Source organism: Haliotis rufescens, unplaced genomic scaffold, assembly GCF_023055435.1.
Source record: "Haliotis rufescens isolate VD_foot unplaced genomic scaffold, xgHalRufe1.0.p SCAF_2, whole genome shotgun sequence".
NCBI lineage: Eukaryota > Metazoa > Mollusca > Gastropoda > Lepetellida > Haliotidae > Haliotis > Haliotis rufescens.
The window spans coordinates 72,815,902-72,830,116 of record NW_025963890.1 but is presented as its reverse complement, the minus strand read 5'-3'; the positions used below and the strand labels follow the sequence as shown (position 1 = coordinate 72,830,116).

The following is a 14,215-nucleotide window of genomic DNA, read 5'->3' as shown; positions in this document are numbered from 1 at the left end:
CCTAAACTTTTAACAAATAAGTCTGTTAATCCTTCTGTGGGAGAAAGAGAATCTCATCCGAGTGTCTTTTGATATCAAATATATCAACATGAATTGATAAAATTGGGAAAACTCCGAGGCTTGCCGAGAGTTGATATATTTGATATCAAATACACAAGGGTGAGATTTTATTTATCATCCAACATCATTCTTCCATACTTTTCAATTTGTAGCCAGTAATTAGCAGTGTCTTCAGTGTAAAAAGTACTGCTAACAGCTTCAGTAGCAGAGCCATGAGTGATATCATTTGATTGTGATCATGGTAAACAGTGACATCACAATGGTCTGCAAAGCATTGTGATGCAATTTCATTGCAGCGATATCCACAGTGTAGATATCGCTTTATCTCATCCAAGCGATATCTCCTGTGGGAGACAGTTTTGGATGATAAATTGGTATAATTGCTTAACTATGGATGTATATGATAGGCAAGGACCCTTAGAAATGGCACGTTTTGAGGAAATCATTTTATTGTACCACTTCTGCTGAACTCTTTAGAGAAATACATTTGTAAAGCCACAATATACTCCCTGTCTTTACCATTTAGAAACAGAATATTGTTGAACAGTTTGTTATTTTGAAAGCATAACTTCCAATTGCACTGAAGATTTTGTTAATTCTCTGATTGCAGCTTAGCATGAGGACTTTCATTGCCTTCAAATCTGTTATGTATTTTAACGCTCAGAAGGACTCATCTTCTATAGCTTCAAATCCCCTGTTGTTCCTCTTCTGCGACGTATTTAGCTAGACCAGCCTATCTTGCTTATTCAAGGACATCTTCTTGGCAGATTGACATTTTTCCATTTGGAGATTAAACTTCCTGGAGTAGAAACATTTCATGTAATGAATCATGGAAATTATATTAAAATGTTTTTAGGTCTTAAAAACCTACATTGTTGAGAACACTTGAGCTGCATGAATCCTACTAGTTGTAAAGAACACATTGAAATGATTGATTCTAGTGCATGTTGTGTTTGTGATAGTGTCTGCAAGTATGTCCTTCTTTCCAAGGAGCCTGTATTGATTTTGTTAAACAACAACCTTAACATGATTGATTGAAAAACTGGGAAAGAGTCCTAGAAATGATATCATTGTTTGTGTTACATATTTTTTAAGTGCATTGTAAATATGACAAAGTATTTTTATTCCAAAGATATGCCAGTGTTGGCAATTTGCCCATCTTAAAACTGTGTCAACATTCCGTCCATTTACGGCTTCATTGTAATCAGATCTATTATTCCGATACCATACTTCTCTGCTTGAAGATCGGACGTCCCTTCCTTAGAAGATTGTGTCTGGGTTTTGGGGGGTCTCAGATGTCATTTTTGTAAACAGATTCGGCTTCATTTCTTCACCAACTCAATTCGGAATTTCAATTTTAACAAAATAAAACACATAACACAAATATTCCTTCAATGGTACAGTACTCCTCTTAGGGTGTAGATGCCAAAATGATGGAGAGATCTTTATTATTTACATTTGGAACTGACCTTTGGCTTTGTTTTTGAGATACAATCATCAGCTACACTGGTCTGAATGCTCAACTCATTTGGACTGAGAATTAAGAAGCCTTGATGTGCATTTAGTCATGAGGAAGTTCACCTGACCTGACCCATAGATATGTTGACAGATGTTCATGCAGAGGTATACTATCAGCGTAGAATATCTGATTTTAATGAGATTGCCTGAATTGTGGGCATTATAGTCTTTCCTATGCAGACCATGAGCCGCACTTCCTGTTGGTGGATGACGTGGTCAAGTCATCTAAATTCAGCGTGCTTATTTTGCCCCTTAGCTGTACCAGGATCCGCTGATCATTGGTTCGAATCAATTCATTATGATCCTTTGTCTGTCAACACCTGTTCTCATGGTTTTCATAAAAGTGTTAAATGTCCACAACCACTTTTATTTATTCCCACGTATGATGGTTGTGATATGACTGAAATACAGTATATCACCGTCTATATAGATGGTTGTGATATGACTGAAATACTGTATATCACCGTCTATATAGATGGTTGTGATATGACTGAAATACAGTATATCACCGTCTATATAGATGGTTGTGATATGACTGAAATACAGTATATCACCGTCTATATAGATGGTTGTGATATGACTGAAATACTGTATATCACCGTCTATATAGATGGTTGTGATATGACTGAAATACAGTATATCACCGTCTATATAGATGGTTGTGATATGACTGAAATACGGTATATCACGTCTATATAGATGGTTGTGATATGACTGAAATACAGTATATCACCGTCTATATAGATGGTTGTGATATGACTGAAATACAGTATATCACCGTCTATATAGATGGTTGTGATATGACTGAAATACAGTATATCACCGTCTATATAGATGGTTGTGATACGACTGAAATACAGTATATCACCGTCTTTAAAGATGGTTGTGATATGACTGAAATACAGTATATCACCGTCTATATAGATGGTTGTGATACGACTGAAATACAGTATATCACCGTCTATATAGATGGTTGTGATATGACTGAAATACAGTATATCACCGTCTATAAAGATGGTTGTGATATGACTGAAATACAGTATATCACCGTCTATAAAGATGGTTGTGATATGACTGAAATACAGTATATCACCGTCTATAAAGATGGTTGTGATATGACTGAAATACAGTATATCACCGTCTATAAAGATGGTTGTGATATGACTGAAATACAGTATATCACCGTCTATAAAGATGGTTGTGATATGACTGAAATACAGTATATCACCGTCTATATAGATGGTTGTGATATGACTGAAATACTGTATATCACCGTCTATATAGATGGTTGTGATATGACTGAAATACAGTATATCACCGTCTATAAAGATGGTTGTGATATGACTGAAATACAGTATATCACCGTCTATATAGATGGTTGTGATATGACTGAAATACAGTATATCACCGTCTATAAAGATGGTTGTGATATGACTGAAATACAGTATATCACCGTCTATATAGATGGTTGTGATATGACTGAAATACAGTATATCCTCGTCTATATAGATGGTTGTGATATGACTGAAATACTGTATATCACCGTCTATAAAGATGGTTGTGATATGACTGAAATACAGTATATCACCGTCTATATAGATGGTTGTGATATGACTGAAATACAGTATATCAACGTCTATAAAGATGGTTGTGATATGACTGAAATACAGTATATCACCGTCTATAAAGCGACCCCACGTATAAGGCATAACTGTTCTAGGCAAGTGAAGCTCATCCTGTCAGTGGATTGTTGGGGTGAGAGAGTACTAGGCTGCCTGTTCTAATGCTTATCAGATTCTTATCACCCTTCTCGTGCATTATATAGCATATAGGTTTCATTAAATGTACACATCATTCTTATCAGTGTAATATATTCTTTATCTTTACTCTTCTGGGCGGTGGGGTAGCCTAGTGGTTAAAGCGTTCGCTTGTCATGCCGAAGACCCGGGTTCAATTCTCCTCATGGGTACAATGTGTGAAGCCCATTTCTGGTGTCCCCCACCGTGATATTGATGGAATATTGCTAAAGGTGACGCAAAACCATACTCACTCAATCTTTACTGTTCTTAATAGGCTGTGGGATGAGAATCTCAATAACTGGGATGTCAGCGATCTGTGACTAGTTGTCGACTCCATGTTTGTTTATGTGATGCGAGATGTTCAAAGCATCCACAATACTTCACAGGTGTCTTGTATACACTACATTCCTCTAGCACCTGTGTATGCATACGACCACCTTGCAGTGTAGTGACCTGTGTGCGCTAATGAAATGAGTTTTTAATTCATGGAGTGAGTGAGTGACTTGGGTTTAACACCACTTTGAACCATAATCCAGTTATATGATGGCATGTCAGGAGAAAAGCCCGAAGTGAAGGTCTTAGACGTTTACCACTTTCATGAAACCCACGAATGCATGTGCTGACAAACCTGGAAACATACCGGTAATCAGGGGAACCGGGATTCGAACCCAGGATCATAGGTTTCTGGCGTGCCCAAGGGACGCAACTCTGCACAGCGAATTGCAGCGCTTAGACAACTCAAAGTCAAATAAGCCCCTGTACATGAACTTTGCGAATCCAACCATTGCTTGATGTTGAAGTAATGTGTAGGGCAGATTGTGACTATGCTGTTAAGCTGCTGTATGCATTCAAGGTGATGGAGAAACAAATTGTACAGGAATAGAAGTATTGACAATGTATTGAATGTAGTACATAATATGTTTTGATTTTTTGCCAGTTTCACAGATTTTATGTGTATTTTAGATTTGGAGTTTCATATGTTTAGTACTTTCATGTCAACAGGTTCACACTTGGAAAGATACTGATATTTATTTTGCAAACTTTTTATTCACCTGTCGTATTCTGTCGTTCAACTAAATTTTCATCTTGATATGCAGATTATTTTTTCTATTTATTTCTTATTCTCTTTTGCAAGAAAGCGAGATTGTCAACCTGACAACAATGAATGCGTGAGTTGCAGTCTTTGCTGTAGAGAGTGTTGTCTGTGTCTGTGTGTCTGTACTCCACCTGCCAGTCAAGTAGTAACTATGGAATAAATCTATAAGAATATACCACCACCCTATTGTCTCATTGTGTTTGTGACCCGTGAAGATTCCGGGGTAGAATAGGTCTTCAGCAACCCATGCTTGCCGTAAAAGGCGACTATGCTTGTCGCGACTAACGGGATCGGGTGGTCAGGCTCGCTGGCTTGGTTGATGCATGTCATCGATACCAATTGCATGGATCGATGCTCATGATATTAGACTCGATTATTTACCGACCCCCGTCATATAGCTGGAATATTGCTGAGTGCGGCGTTAAACAACAAATAAACAAACAAACATTGTGTTTGTAACCGAATGGCAACCTGAGTTAGAACAGGTGCGCAGCCAACTTACTTCAGTTTTTGCTTTTGTTTTTTTGTTTAATCCGCGTTCAGCAATATTTCAGCTCTATCACGTCAACCTGTAAATAATCGGGTCTGTACTTGGCAACCCAGTTGTTGATATTATGGTCAACGGTCTATGCCATCTGATTACAATGTCACACAATTGACCAAGTCACCCAGCCTGACCACTAGAAGCATTTGGTCACCTCTGACGACAGGTATAAATGGCTGGGAACTAAATTTTCCCTGGAATCCTAACAGGGCTAGAACCCAGTATTGCTAGCCCTAGGAGGCGTTAGGTGGTCAGACTCTGTGAATTGGCTGATTGCAGATCAGTGTGACCCGACACTGTGGGATGCTGCTCAATCTTTCACTGGTTTGCTTGGCCCAGATTCGATCATCTACTGGAGTAGGGGATAAAACCACCAGCCTTCCCTCTCGAGGTCTACCTTAAACTTGTTCTAAAAATAGGGAAATGTCCATTGTGTACTAACGGATCTGTAAGGTTAAACTATTTAATTATGAAAACAACTGTCAATTTCGGTCTGTACCCAGCAGCAGTTGTCTCCCCTCTCAAGTTGCTTTAAAGGTCAATATAAGTTGTAGCATATCACGGAGGGTATAATAATTGATTTAATGCTCCCAACGTTTTATGTCACGACCTAGAGGTGAGTGGTTCAGTCTATGGAAGGATGCATAAAACCACATGTAACCCGAATGATACTGCTACAACAAATTTATCTTGTAGACATGTTTCAGTCGTCTGTTGTTGATAAATTAAAACAAACTGAAAACAGATACAAAACAGCTGTTCCTTTGAGCTGAGTTTAATTTGAACTGTGTCTCATAAGGCCGCACTCGGCAACATTCAGGCTATGACGGCTGCCTGTACATAACTGAGTCAGGAGAAGGCAATCAAGTGATTGACATCATAAGCATCGATCAATGCAATTGGGATCGATGACATGCATCAACCAAATCAGCGAGCCTGACCACCCGTTAATTTTCCAACAGGCATAGGTTACTGAAGACAGGGGTGTTCAAGGGTTCACCATTTAACCTCTAAGACCTGCATCACTTGGGCTTGCATGCCACATTAACCTGGCAACCTGATGCAGCCGAAATACTGATCGAAACAGCAAACACAAATCACTGTCTAATGTTGATATAACTGCTGACTTGTTTGAGGGGTCCTTCTCAAATTTATTTCTTTTTCTTCATTCCCAGGATTGACAAAACCTTTATGGGATCACTTGAAGGAAAACATATTTATCAAATTTTATTTATATTTTATTGCAACAGCCAACCCTAGGGTTTGGAAACGTATCCCAGGAACTCCACTACCGCATGATCCCGCAAGTCGCTGTGCAGAGTTGCGTCCCTTACAAACCTGTCAGAAACGTGTGATCTTGGGTTCGAATCTCGGTTGCTCTGATTATGTTTCTGGGGCGTCAACACTATACCCATGGGATTCACCGAAGTTGTAAACCATCAACACCTCGGCCTTTTTCCAACATCAAGCTGACATGCCATGATATAACTGACGTACTGTTTAAAGTAGCCGTAGGCCTAGCCGAGAGCCGCGATGGAGTCCTACAGTCAAGACATGACCCCACATCGCGGCTCTCGGTTACCGTTGGCCAAGCTCCCAACAATGTATCCAGTATAAACCTGTTTACTTAAACCAGCTCGCGCATATTTCCTTTCTACAATGACAAAAAAAAATTTAACATGGTCAATGGAATCATTGGATAAAACAGATTTTAATTAATTACGATTCTTTGGGCACATGTGGGATCTCACAAACGCCCCCAGGAATCTTGAGTTAAGATTTTTGAGCAGTGTGACCAGCACATTCCCAAAGACCTGTCTGGTATCGGCGCTGATCGAGGACTGATTATATAACAAGCGTCATGAAGTGGAGGAACCGTTGTCCTGCGAGTGAAAAACATGAAACGTTAAAAACGATTTGCATATTTTTACGTGTGCTTACCGTTTTGTTACATTTATAACTCAAAAAATGCCCAAACACATTGAAGTCAATTCTTATAAATAAATTCGTCAACAATAATAACTTCACATACGGCTTATTTACTCCTTTACTGTATAAAACAAGAGACAACAAAACGAAACAGTGACATCGTTCACGGCAATAATGCAACACGCGCCAATAAAGAAACAGATTTCTATTAGTGTATTTCTATTCGTTTTGTGGAAACATAAACGAAAACTATACTAAACAACAAAAGTTCCTGTGACACCAATATTTTAGTCTATTTTTCAAACAATTAAAGTTTGGTTTTCAATATTGTAGTACATGTATGGAATCAAGTCACGAAAACACAACTGCTACAGATAAGCATGCATTCCATGCAAAAGTTGACTTTTATGCAAGCCCGTTGCATTTCACTACCCAAGAATGGGTATAAAAACGAGCGTTAACGGGATTCCATATGCATTGTTAAGCATCGTGCTGACAACAACCACTCAGAAAAAGAACAAAATTACGCAATTATTCAACATTACAAAATGCCACGCCTGTCCGAAAATGAGCGTCTGCGAGCCATTGGTATGCTTGAAGCAGGATCGAGTCAACGTGATGTCGTAAGACAATTTAACGTCCACAGAAACACCATTTAGTGTTTATGGCAACGTTGGCAACAGATGAATGCAGTCAGAGACCATCCTCGGAATGGCAGGCCACGCGTAACCAATAATCGACAAGACAACTGGATTCGAACAACACACCTACGAAATCGATTCCAGCCAGCAACAGTGACTGCAAGAAGTATCCCTGGCCTTCGAGGAATATCTTCACAAACCGTACGTCGTCGCCTCAGATGTGCAGAGATTGTCGCCAGAAGACCCGCTAGATGTCCCATTTTGACAGGAAACCACCGTCAAGCACGTCTGCAGTGGTGCAGACAGTCTCTACGCTGGACGGCCATGCAGTGGGGGACAAGTTCTATTAACTGACGAGTACAAACCGTACATCGCCGCCTCAGATGTGCAGGGATTGTCGCCGGTAGGACTCGCCAGACGTCCCATTTTGATAGGAAACCACCGTCAAGCACGTCTACATTGGTGGGGACAGCGTCTACGCTGGACGGCCATGCAGCGGGGACAAGTTCTATTCACTGACGAGTCTCGTTTTCACCTCAGCCACAGCGATGGACGGATTCGAGAGTACCGACGTCGAGGTGAACATTACGTCAATCATTGTGTCGTGGAAGAAGATCGGTTCGGGGGCGGCAGCGTTATGGTATGGGGTGGGATTACAGCAAGACAGAGGACCCGTTTGATAGTGGTAGAAGGAAATCTCAATGGACAGCGCTCCCGCGACGAGATCATAGGCCCTGTTGTCATGGCCCAGGCATTACCTTTCAACATGACAACGCCCGGCCTCATATTGCTCGTTTGTTCAGGATTCTCTTCAACAAAACAACGTGAATGTCATCCCCTGGCCGGCTCGCTCCCCTGATCTCTCACCAATCGAGCACATGTGGGATGAGATGGATCGGCTCCTTTGAAGTCAACCACGTGTTCCACAGAATCTCCAGGAACTTCGAAACATGCTCCAGCAGATACGGACAGATAACCCACAGGACTGTGCGACGCCTGGTTCATTCCATGAGACGTAGATGTGTTGCCTGCATCGCAACCAGAGGTGGACACACACGCTATTGATTTGTAAATTGACATTTTGGCATGTTCATGTTTTTTTTTATGAAATCACGCATTTTCTGAAGTCAGTATGGCAAATTAAACCATATGAACACTTGCAGGAGTCTTTTATCTGTTGCAAACCGAAATTGTTTCAGATTTGGTAAAAAACATAGCTTTTCATTAAATCTTAATCAGTGTCACAGGAACTTTTGCTGTTCAGTATATTTGCTTGTTAACCAATAAAATGTCACAGAATAACTTGAAATATATGTACTGTGGAATAACATTTACTGCAGATGACATTTTCCCAATGTTCACTGGATTGTCTGGTCCAGATTTGATTATTTACAGGCCACTGGCATATAGCTGGCATACTGCAGGGCATCTCCCGAGGCAAGAGAGTTAACTGACTTTAAAAGTCCAGTTTCCACCCTTGGCGAACTAGGCTGGAATTCCTGGGCTCGATCGTAGCGCCACCAGTGGTTATTGCGAGGTATATGTGTCCCCTCTAAACCTCTCCAATGGACCAATCAGATTCCACCTCTCGTATGACTTGTATTTGTTTCAAACAAAATGGCGGCGCCAAGTCAAGACGATCTGATCGATAATCATGATCCATATTGTGATAAAACGGGTCTTACATCGCGAAGTGCATCAAATCACGTGAACACCTTGATTTAAAACATGAAAAGATTTTGAAAATATCTGTTGACAAGGAGTTGGCGGTGCACATGCTTGGCAAATCCTGCAATCGACCGAAATCTGCACGAACGTTTACGAACCGGATTTCGATTTCGTGACGCGATTTTGATTGGACTATGCACAGACTCGTTAGTCCAGCCAAATTGAAACTCCATAATACCAGCCTAATTCGGCAAGGATGGAAACTGGACTTTTATAGTCAGTTAAATCTCTTGCTTCCGGAAGATGATTGCCTGGTGAGTCGTTAAAGAAGAAACAAACTGAAGTTGGACAGATGTTTGTGTTTGGTACCAAGTGATGATGTGATGTGTCTGTGGTTGTTATATATGCATGACCTGTTTGTACTTGAATACCTGCTCAGCAATGTTGGCATGGGAATACATTGGAAAAGTTACATAGGTTTGTTTCAGGGCTATGAGTTGAGAGATGGCGGGTGAAGTGTTTGTGTTGTGCAAAGGTGAATGGAATGGTGGGTGACATATTTTTTAATTTTAGAGGTGAATTGGATGGTGGATGACGTGTTTGTGTTTTTGTAAAGGTAAAAGGAATTATGGGTGATATATTTGTGATTTTCAGAGGTGAATTGGATGGTAGATGACGTGTGTGAATTCATTAGCGGTAAAATAGATAACATGTTCAAACTTCAGGAAACTCCAATAGACTAAACTATTACAGTTATAACGAACACGCTTAACACGAAGTGACCGATATAACGAACTTATTTTGTAGTCCCGGCCATTTGTTGTATATATGCTTAAAACGAACTACGGTTATAACGAGCTATTAGTTGTCCCTTTGAGTTCGTTATAACCGTAGTTTACTGTATATGAAAAACCGGAGTGTAGGAGTCAGAAGATCAAGTTTCTGGTCCAATCAAAATTGGACAAGGCTCTCCAAAGTAAGCTAGGAGATAAGTATATGTTAAGTTTTGTATTTTGAATCATACATTGATATCAGTACCCTCATATGAGGTTATTATGGGCTAGTGAGACTATTACAAAATATAACGAGTGAGTGAGTGAGTCAGTTTGGTGTTATTCCGCTTTAAATAGTATTCCAGTTATTTCACGACGACATAGCCGGTGTGGAAGGAAGCCCGAAGTGGGGCAGATCTTAGACGTTTATCCCTTTGGCAAATGTACCAGAACGGTGCTGACAAACTAAGAAACATAATCAGGATTCGAACCCATCATCATAGGTTTCCTCACACCTAAGCTACTCAATTATGCTCAGGAAATTGCATCGTTTTAGATTACCAGGCCTCTCGTGCCCTCTAACAAAATAGGACTGATGTTACAAAGGTCTGGAGGGAGAATTTTGTACCTATGTTTTAAAAGAATATACTTTCAGAAATAAACCTTGATTTAAACACAACAGAATCTTGTCACTTCTGGCCAGTTTGAGATGTAACCTAATGTAATTATGGGTGAAGAAAACAATTCCGTTGTCGATTCAGAGGTTATTTGTTCATCTTTCCTCATTCACAATGAAGTTATCTTCCCAGCTCAAACGTAAATTATTCTCATGGGATAAAACAGATTCGAGTCCTCGATCTGCCTGTGTATGTGTGTTGGTTATGCACATTTAACACTCTTCACACTAACAGAGACCCTCGATTGATTTTCTGCAGCTTGGCACGTCATGACCGACATCGCAACAACACGAACACACAATGTCAACATCGGTATATGTTCCGTCTTTCATTACTCACATTAGTGTTATCAAACACAACAACTGGAACGATTTTGACAGACGTAGAGAAACCTACAGATGGCGCTGTTAGATGGCGCACAGGCCGTGCTGTGAGAAGACTTGAGAAAATTCTGGATATGAGAGGGTCTTCACGATTGGTCTTGATGTCACCCATGGGAAATTACGTCTCTATTGAAATTAATTTCCACATAGTTAATATAGACTTGAAGCCATAATACTGTACGTTTACTTGATTAAGAAAGGGTTGGGGAAGTAGGTGGGATGGGGTGGTGTGGGGTGGGGTAGGGTTTTGGGGAGCTGGCTCTTCAGTAAATTTCTTTTCTGACCCTGGGGATCCAGATCACCTTGAATAGGTCGAAGTATCCTTGGTATGTCGAACATTGTGCAGATTGTGAATCGTATGGTAACAGTGACTGTCGAGTTTAGCGGGTAATGAATTATCCATCGGGGTAAATCAAGTCTCACAGATTGAGTTATACCCCTATTTTCCTATGCTTTATGTCACTTAAGCAAACTGTGAACTACTGTTAGTCCTTCTAGTAAATGTTTTAAGTCATTTTGACCTTCATTATCTACTGTTTGTTTGTTTGCTATTTAAAGCCGCACTCGGCAATATTCCAGCTATATGACGGCGGTCTGTAAATAATCGAGTCTGGACCAGAGAATCCATTAATTGATATCTGAATTGCTGAGGACCTATTCTATACCGGATCTTCACGGGTTCACTTTCTACTGATAGCTATTCAGTGGATGTGAACCTGAGAATGTTAAGAACATCATTATCACAATTTAGATGTAGTGCACTCAGATTAATGATTGAGCTAGGGAGACACAATAATATACCAAGAAATCAGATATTGTGTACACTGCAGAAAGTACCCAACAAATTCACACGTTACCAAACTTTAAACAGTCTCCGAAACACGGCAAACTTTTAAGGCTCAAAACACAACTATAATATCCGTATCGAATACACCTTCGAATTTCGAATTTATTTTTATTTCATTTTAGCCACCATCAAACATGGGTTTTATGCCAGGCAATTTATAAAAAAATTGAGAAAAACACACCCAAACCGTATTTTGTTCATCGAAATGTAGATCTATTTGTTTCTTTGATCAGTCAATACCAATATTGTTCGTAACACATGAATCTATATTTGTCATGCCATGACAATTAGAAAGTATAATCTGCGCGTGCAACCTCTCCATATATACATGGTAATACAGGTACTAGGAGCCTGAGGCCTTTCAGTATTCAGAATAAAAAAGTATATATCTATTCTTACATCCTGAAACGTGTGAATAAATAGTCCCAGTAACATGTATATTAAAAACGTGTAGCTAGCGTACATATTGTCGGCGTGTGGCTGCATCAGTGAAATTGACTTTCAGACGAAAAACAATGTTCAAAACCGAAGTAAACAAAGATGGTGACTGCTTTTGAGGCCCCCGCCAAAACAATCAGAGCAATCTGTCCCCAGATCTCATAGAGCAGACACTCAATTCATGACCTACGAAGGCAAACATGTCGGGGTTCATTAAAATAATTTATCATCCAAAACTGCCTCCCACATGAGATATCGCTTGGGTGAGATCAAGGGATATCTGCATTGTAGTTATCGCTGCAATGAATTTGCATCACAATGCTTTGCAGACCAATTTGGCGTCATTGGTTACCATGACGTCACAATCAAATGACATCACTAATGGATCTGCTACTGTTGCTGTTAGCAGTACATTTTACACTTAAGGCACTGGACAGAAAAAAAGTTGGATGATAAATAAAATCTCACCCTTGTGTCTTTTAAAATCAAATATACACGTTTGAGTGACATTCTCTATATGTGCCCTGGGGTCATACCACGTCACGAGACAACAGTGTATTGTTTCCGTAATCCGGGCGGCATTGTTGACGTCATTGAATCTTATTGTGACATGAGGTCGGAATGACGTCACACTAGAAACGACGCCATAGCTGAAGATTGTTCACGTTATTCGACAAATTGTGGTTCCGCTGTTGCGACTTGCTGTCCTAAAACACTAAAATTCGCCTCTGTAGGTAGATATCTTCTTCGGTAGTAATTAGAACATTATATGAGAGTTTATATAATATCATCTATAAATTGACCTCAGGCACATGAAGGCAAAACCGAGAGTAAACACAAGAAGACCAGCCCGTGACCCCATAGAGAAGACACAACAGGCAAGTCCATGACCTCAGAGAGAAGACACAGCAGACAAGCCCGTCATCTCAGAGAGAAGACACAACAGTTAACCTCGTCATCTCAGAGAGAAGACACAACAGGCAAGTCCATGACCTCAGAGAGAAGACACAGCAGACAAGCCCGTCATCTCAGAGAGAAGACACAACAGGCAATCTCATCATCTCAGAGAGAAGACACAACAGGCAAGTCCATGACCTCAGAGAGAAGACACAACAGGCAATCTCATCTTTTCTGAGAGAAGACACAACAGGCAAGTCCATGACCTCAGAGAGAAGACACAGCAGACAAGCCCGTCATCTCAGAGAGAAGACACAACAGGCAACCTCATCATCTCAGAGAGAAGACACAACAGGCAAGTCCATGACCTCAGAGAGAAGACACAGCAGACAAGCCCGTCATCTCAGAGAGAATACACAGCAGTCAAGCCCGTCATCTCAGCGAGAAGACACAACAGGCAATCTCGTCATCTCAGAGAGAAGACACAACAGGCAAGTCCATGACCTCAGAGAGAAGACACAGCAGACAAGCCCGCCATCTCAGAGAGAAGACACAACAGGCAATCTCATCATCTCAGAGAGAAGACACAACAGGCAAGTCCATTACCTCAGAGAGAAGACACAGCAGACAAGCCCGTCATCTCAGAGAGAAGACACAACAGGCAATCTCATCATCTCAGAGAGAAGACACAACAGGCAAGTCCATGACCTCAGAGAGAAGACACAGCAGACAAGCCCGTCATCTCAGAGAGAATACACAGCAGACAAGCCCGTCATCTCAGAGAGAAGACACAACAGGCAAGTCCATGACCTCAGAGAGAAGACACAGCAGACAAGCCCGTCATCTCAGAGAGAAGACACAGCAGACAAGCCCGTCATCTCAGAGAGAAGACACAGCAGACAAGCCCGTCATCTCAGAGAGAAGACACAACAGGCAAGTCCATGA

The 14,215-nt window shown here is 40.7% G+C and overlaps 1 protein-coding gene across 1 annotated transcript; it reads left to right on the top strand.

Moving 5' to 3' along the window:
• Nucleotides 1–11,103: 11,103 nt before the first annotated feature.
• LOC125382001 (serine/arginine repetitive matrix protein 5-like) lies at nucleotides 11,104–14,215 on the top strand. The gene is made up of 2 exons (XM_048399420.1): nucleotides 11,104–11,135; nucleotides 13,270–14,215. Exons 1-2 carry the CDS (start codon nucleotides 11,104–11,106, stop codon nucleotides 14,213–14,215), a joined length of 978 nt encoding a protein of 325 aa, XP_048255377.1.

Excerpts from the sequence above, each read along its gene's own strand:
- LOC125382001 (XM_048399420.1), top strand. The coding sequence starts at position 11,104 with ATGGCGCTGTTAGATGGCGCACAGGCCGTGCT. Across the intron at positions 11,136-13,269 it reads GATGGCGCACAGGCCGTGCT|AGAGAAGACACAGCAGACAA; the intron begins GTGAGAAGACTT and ends CCATGACCTCAG.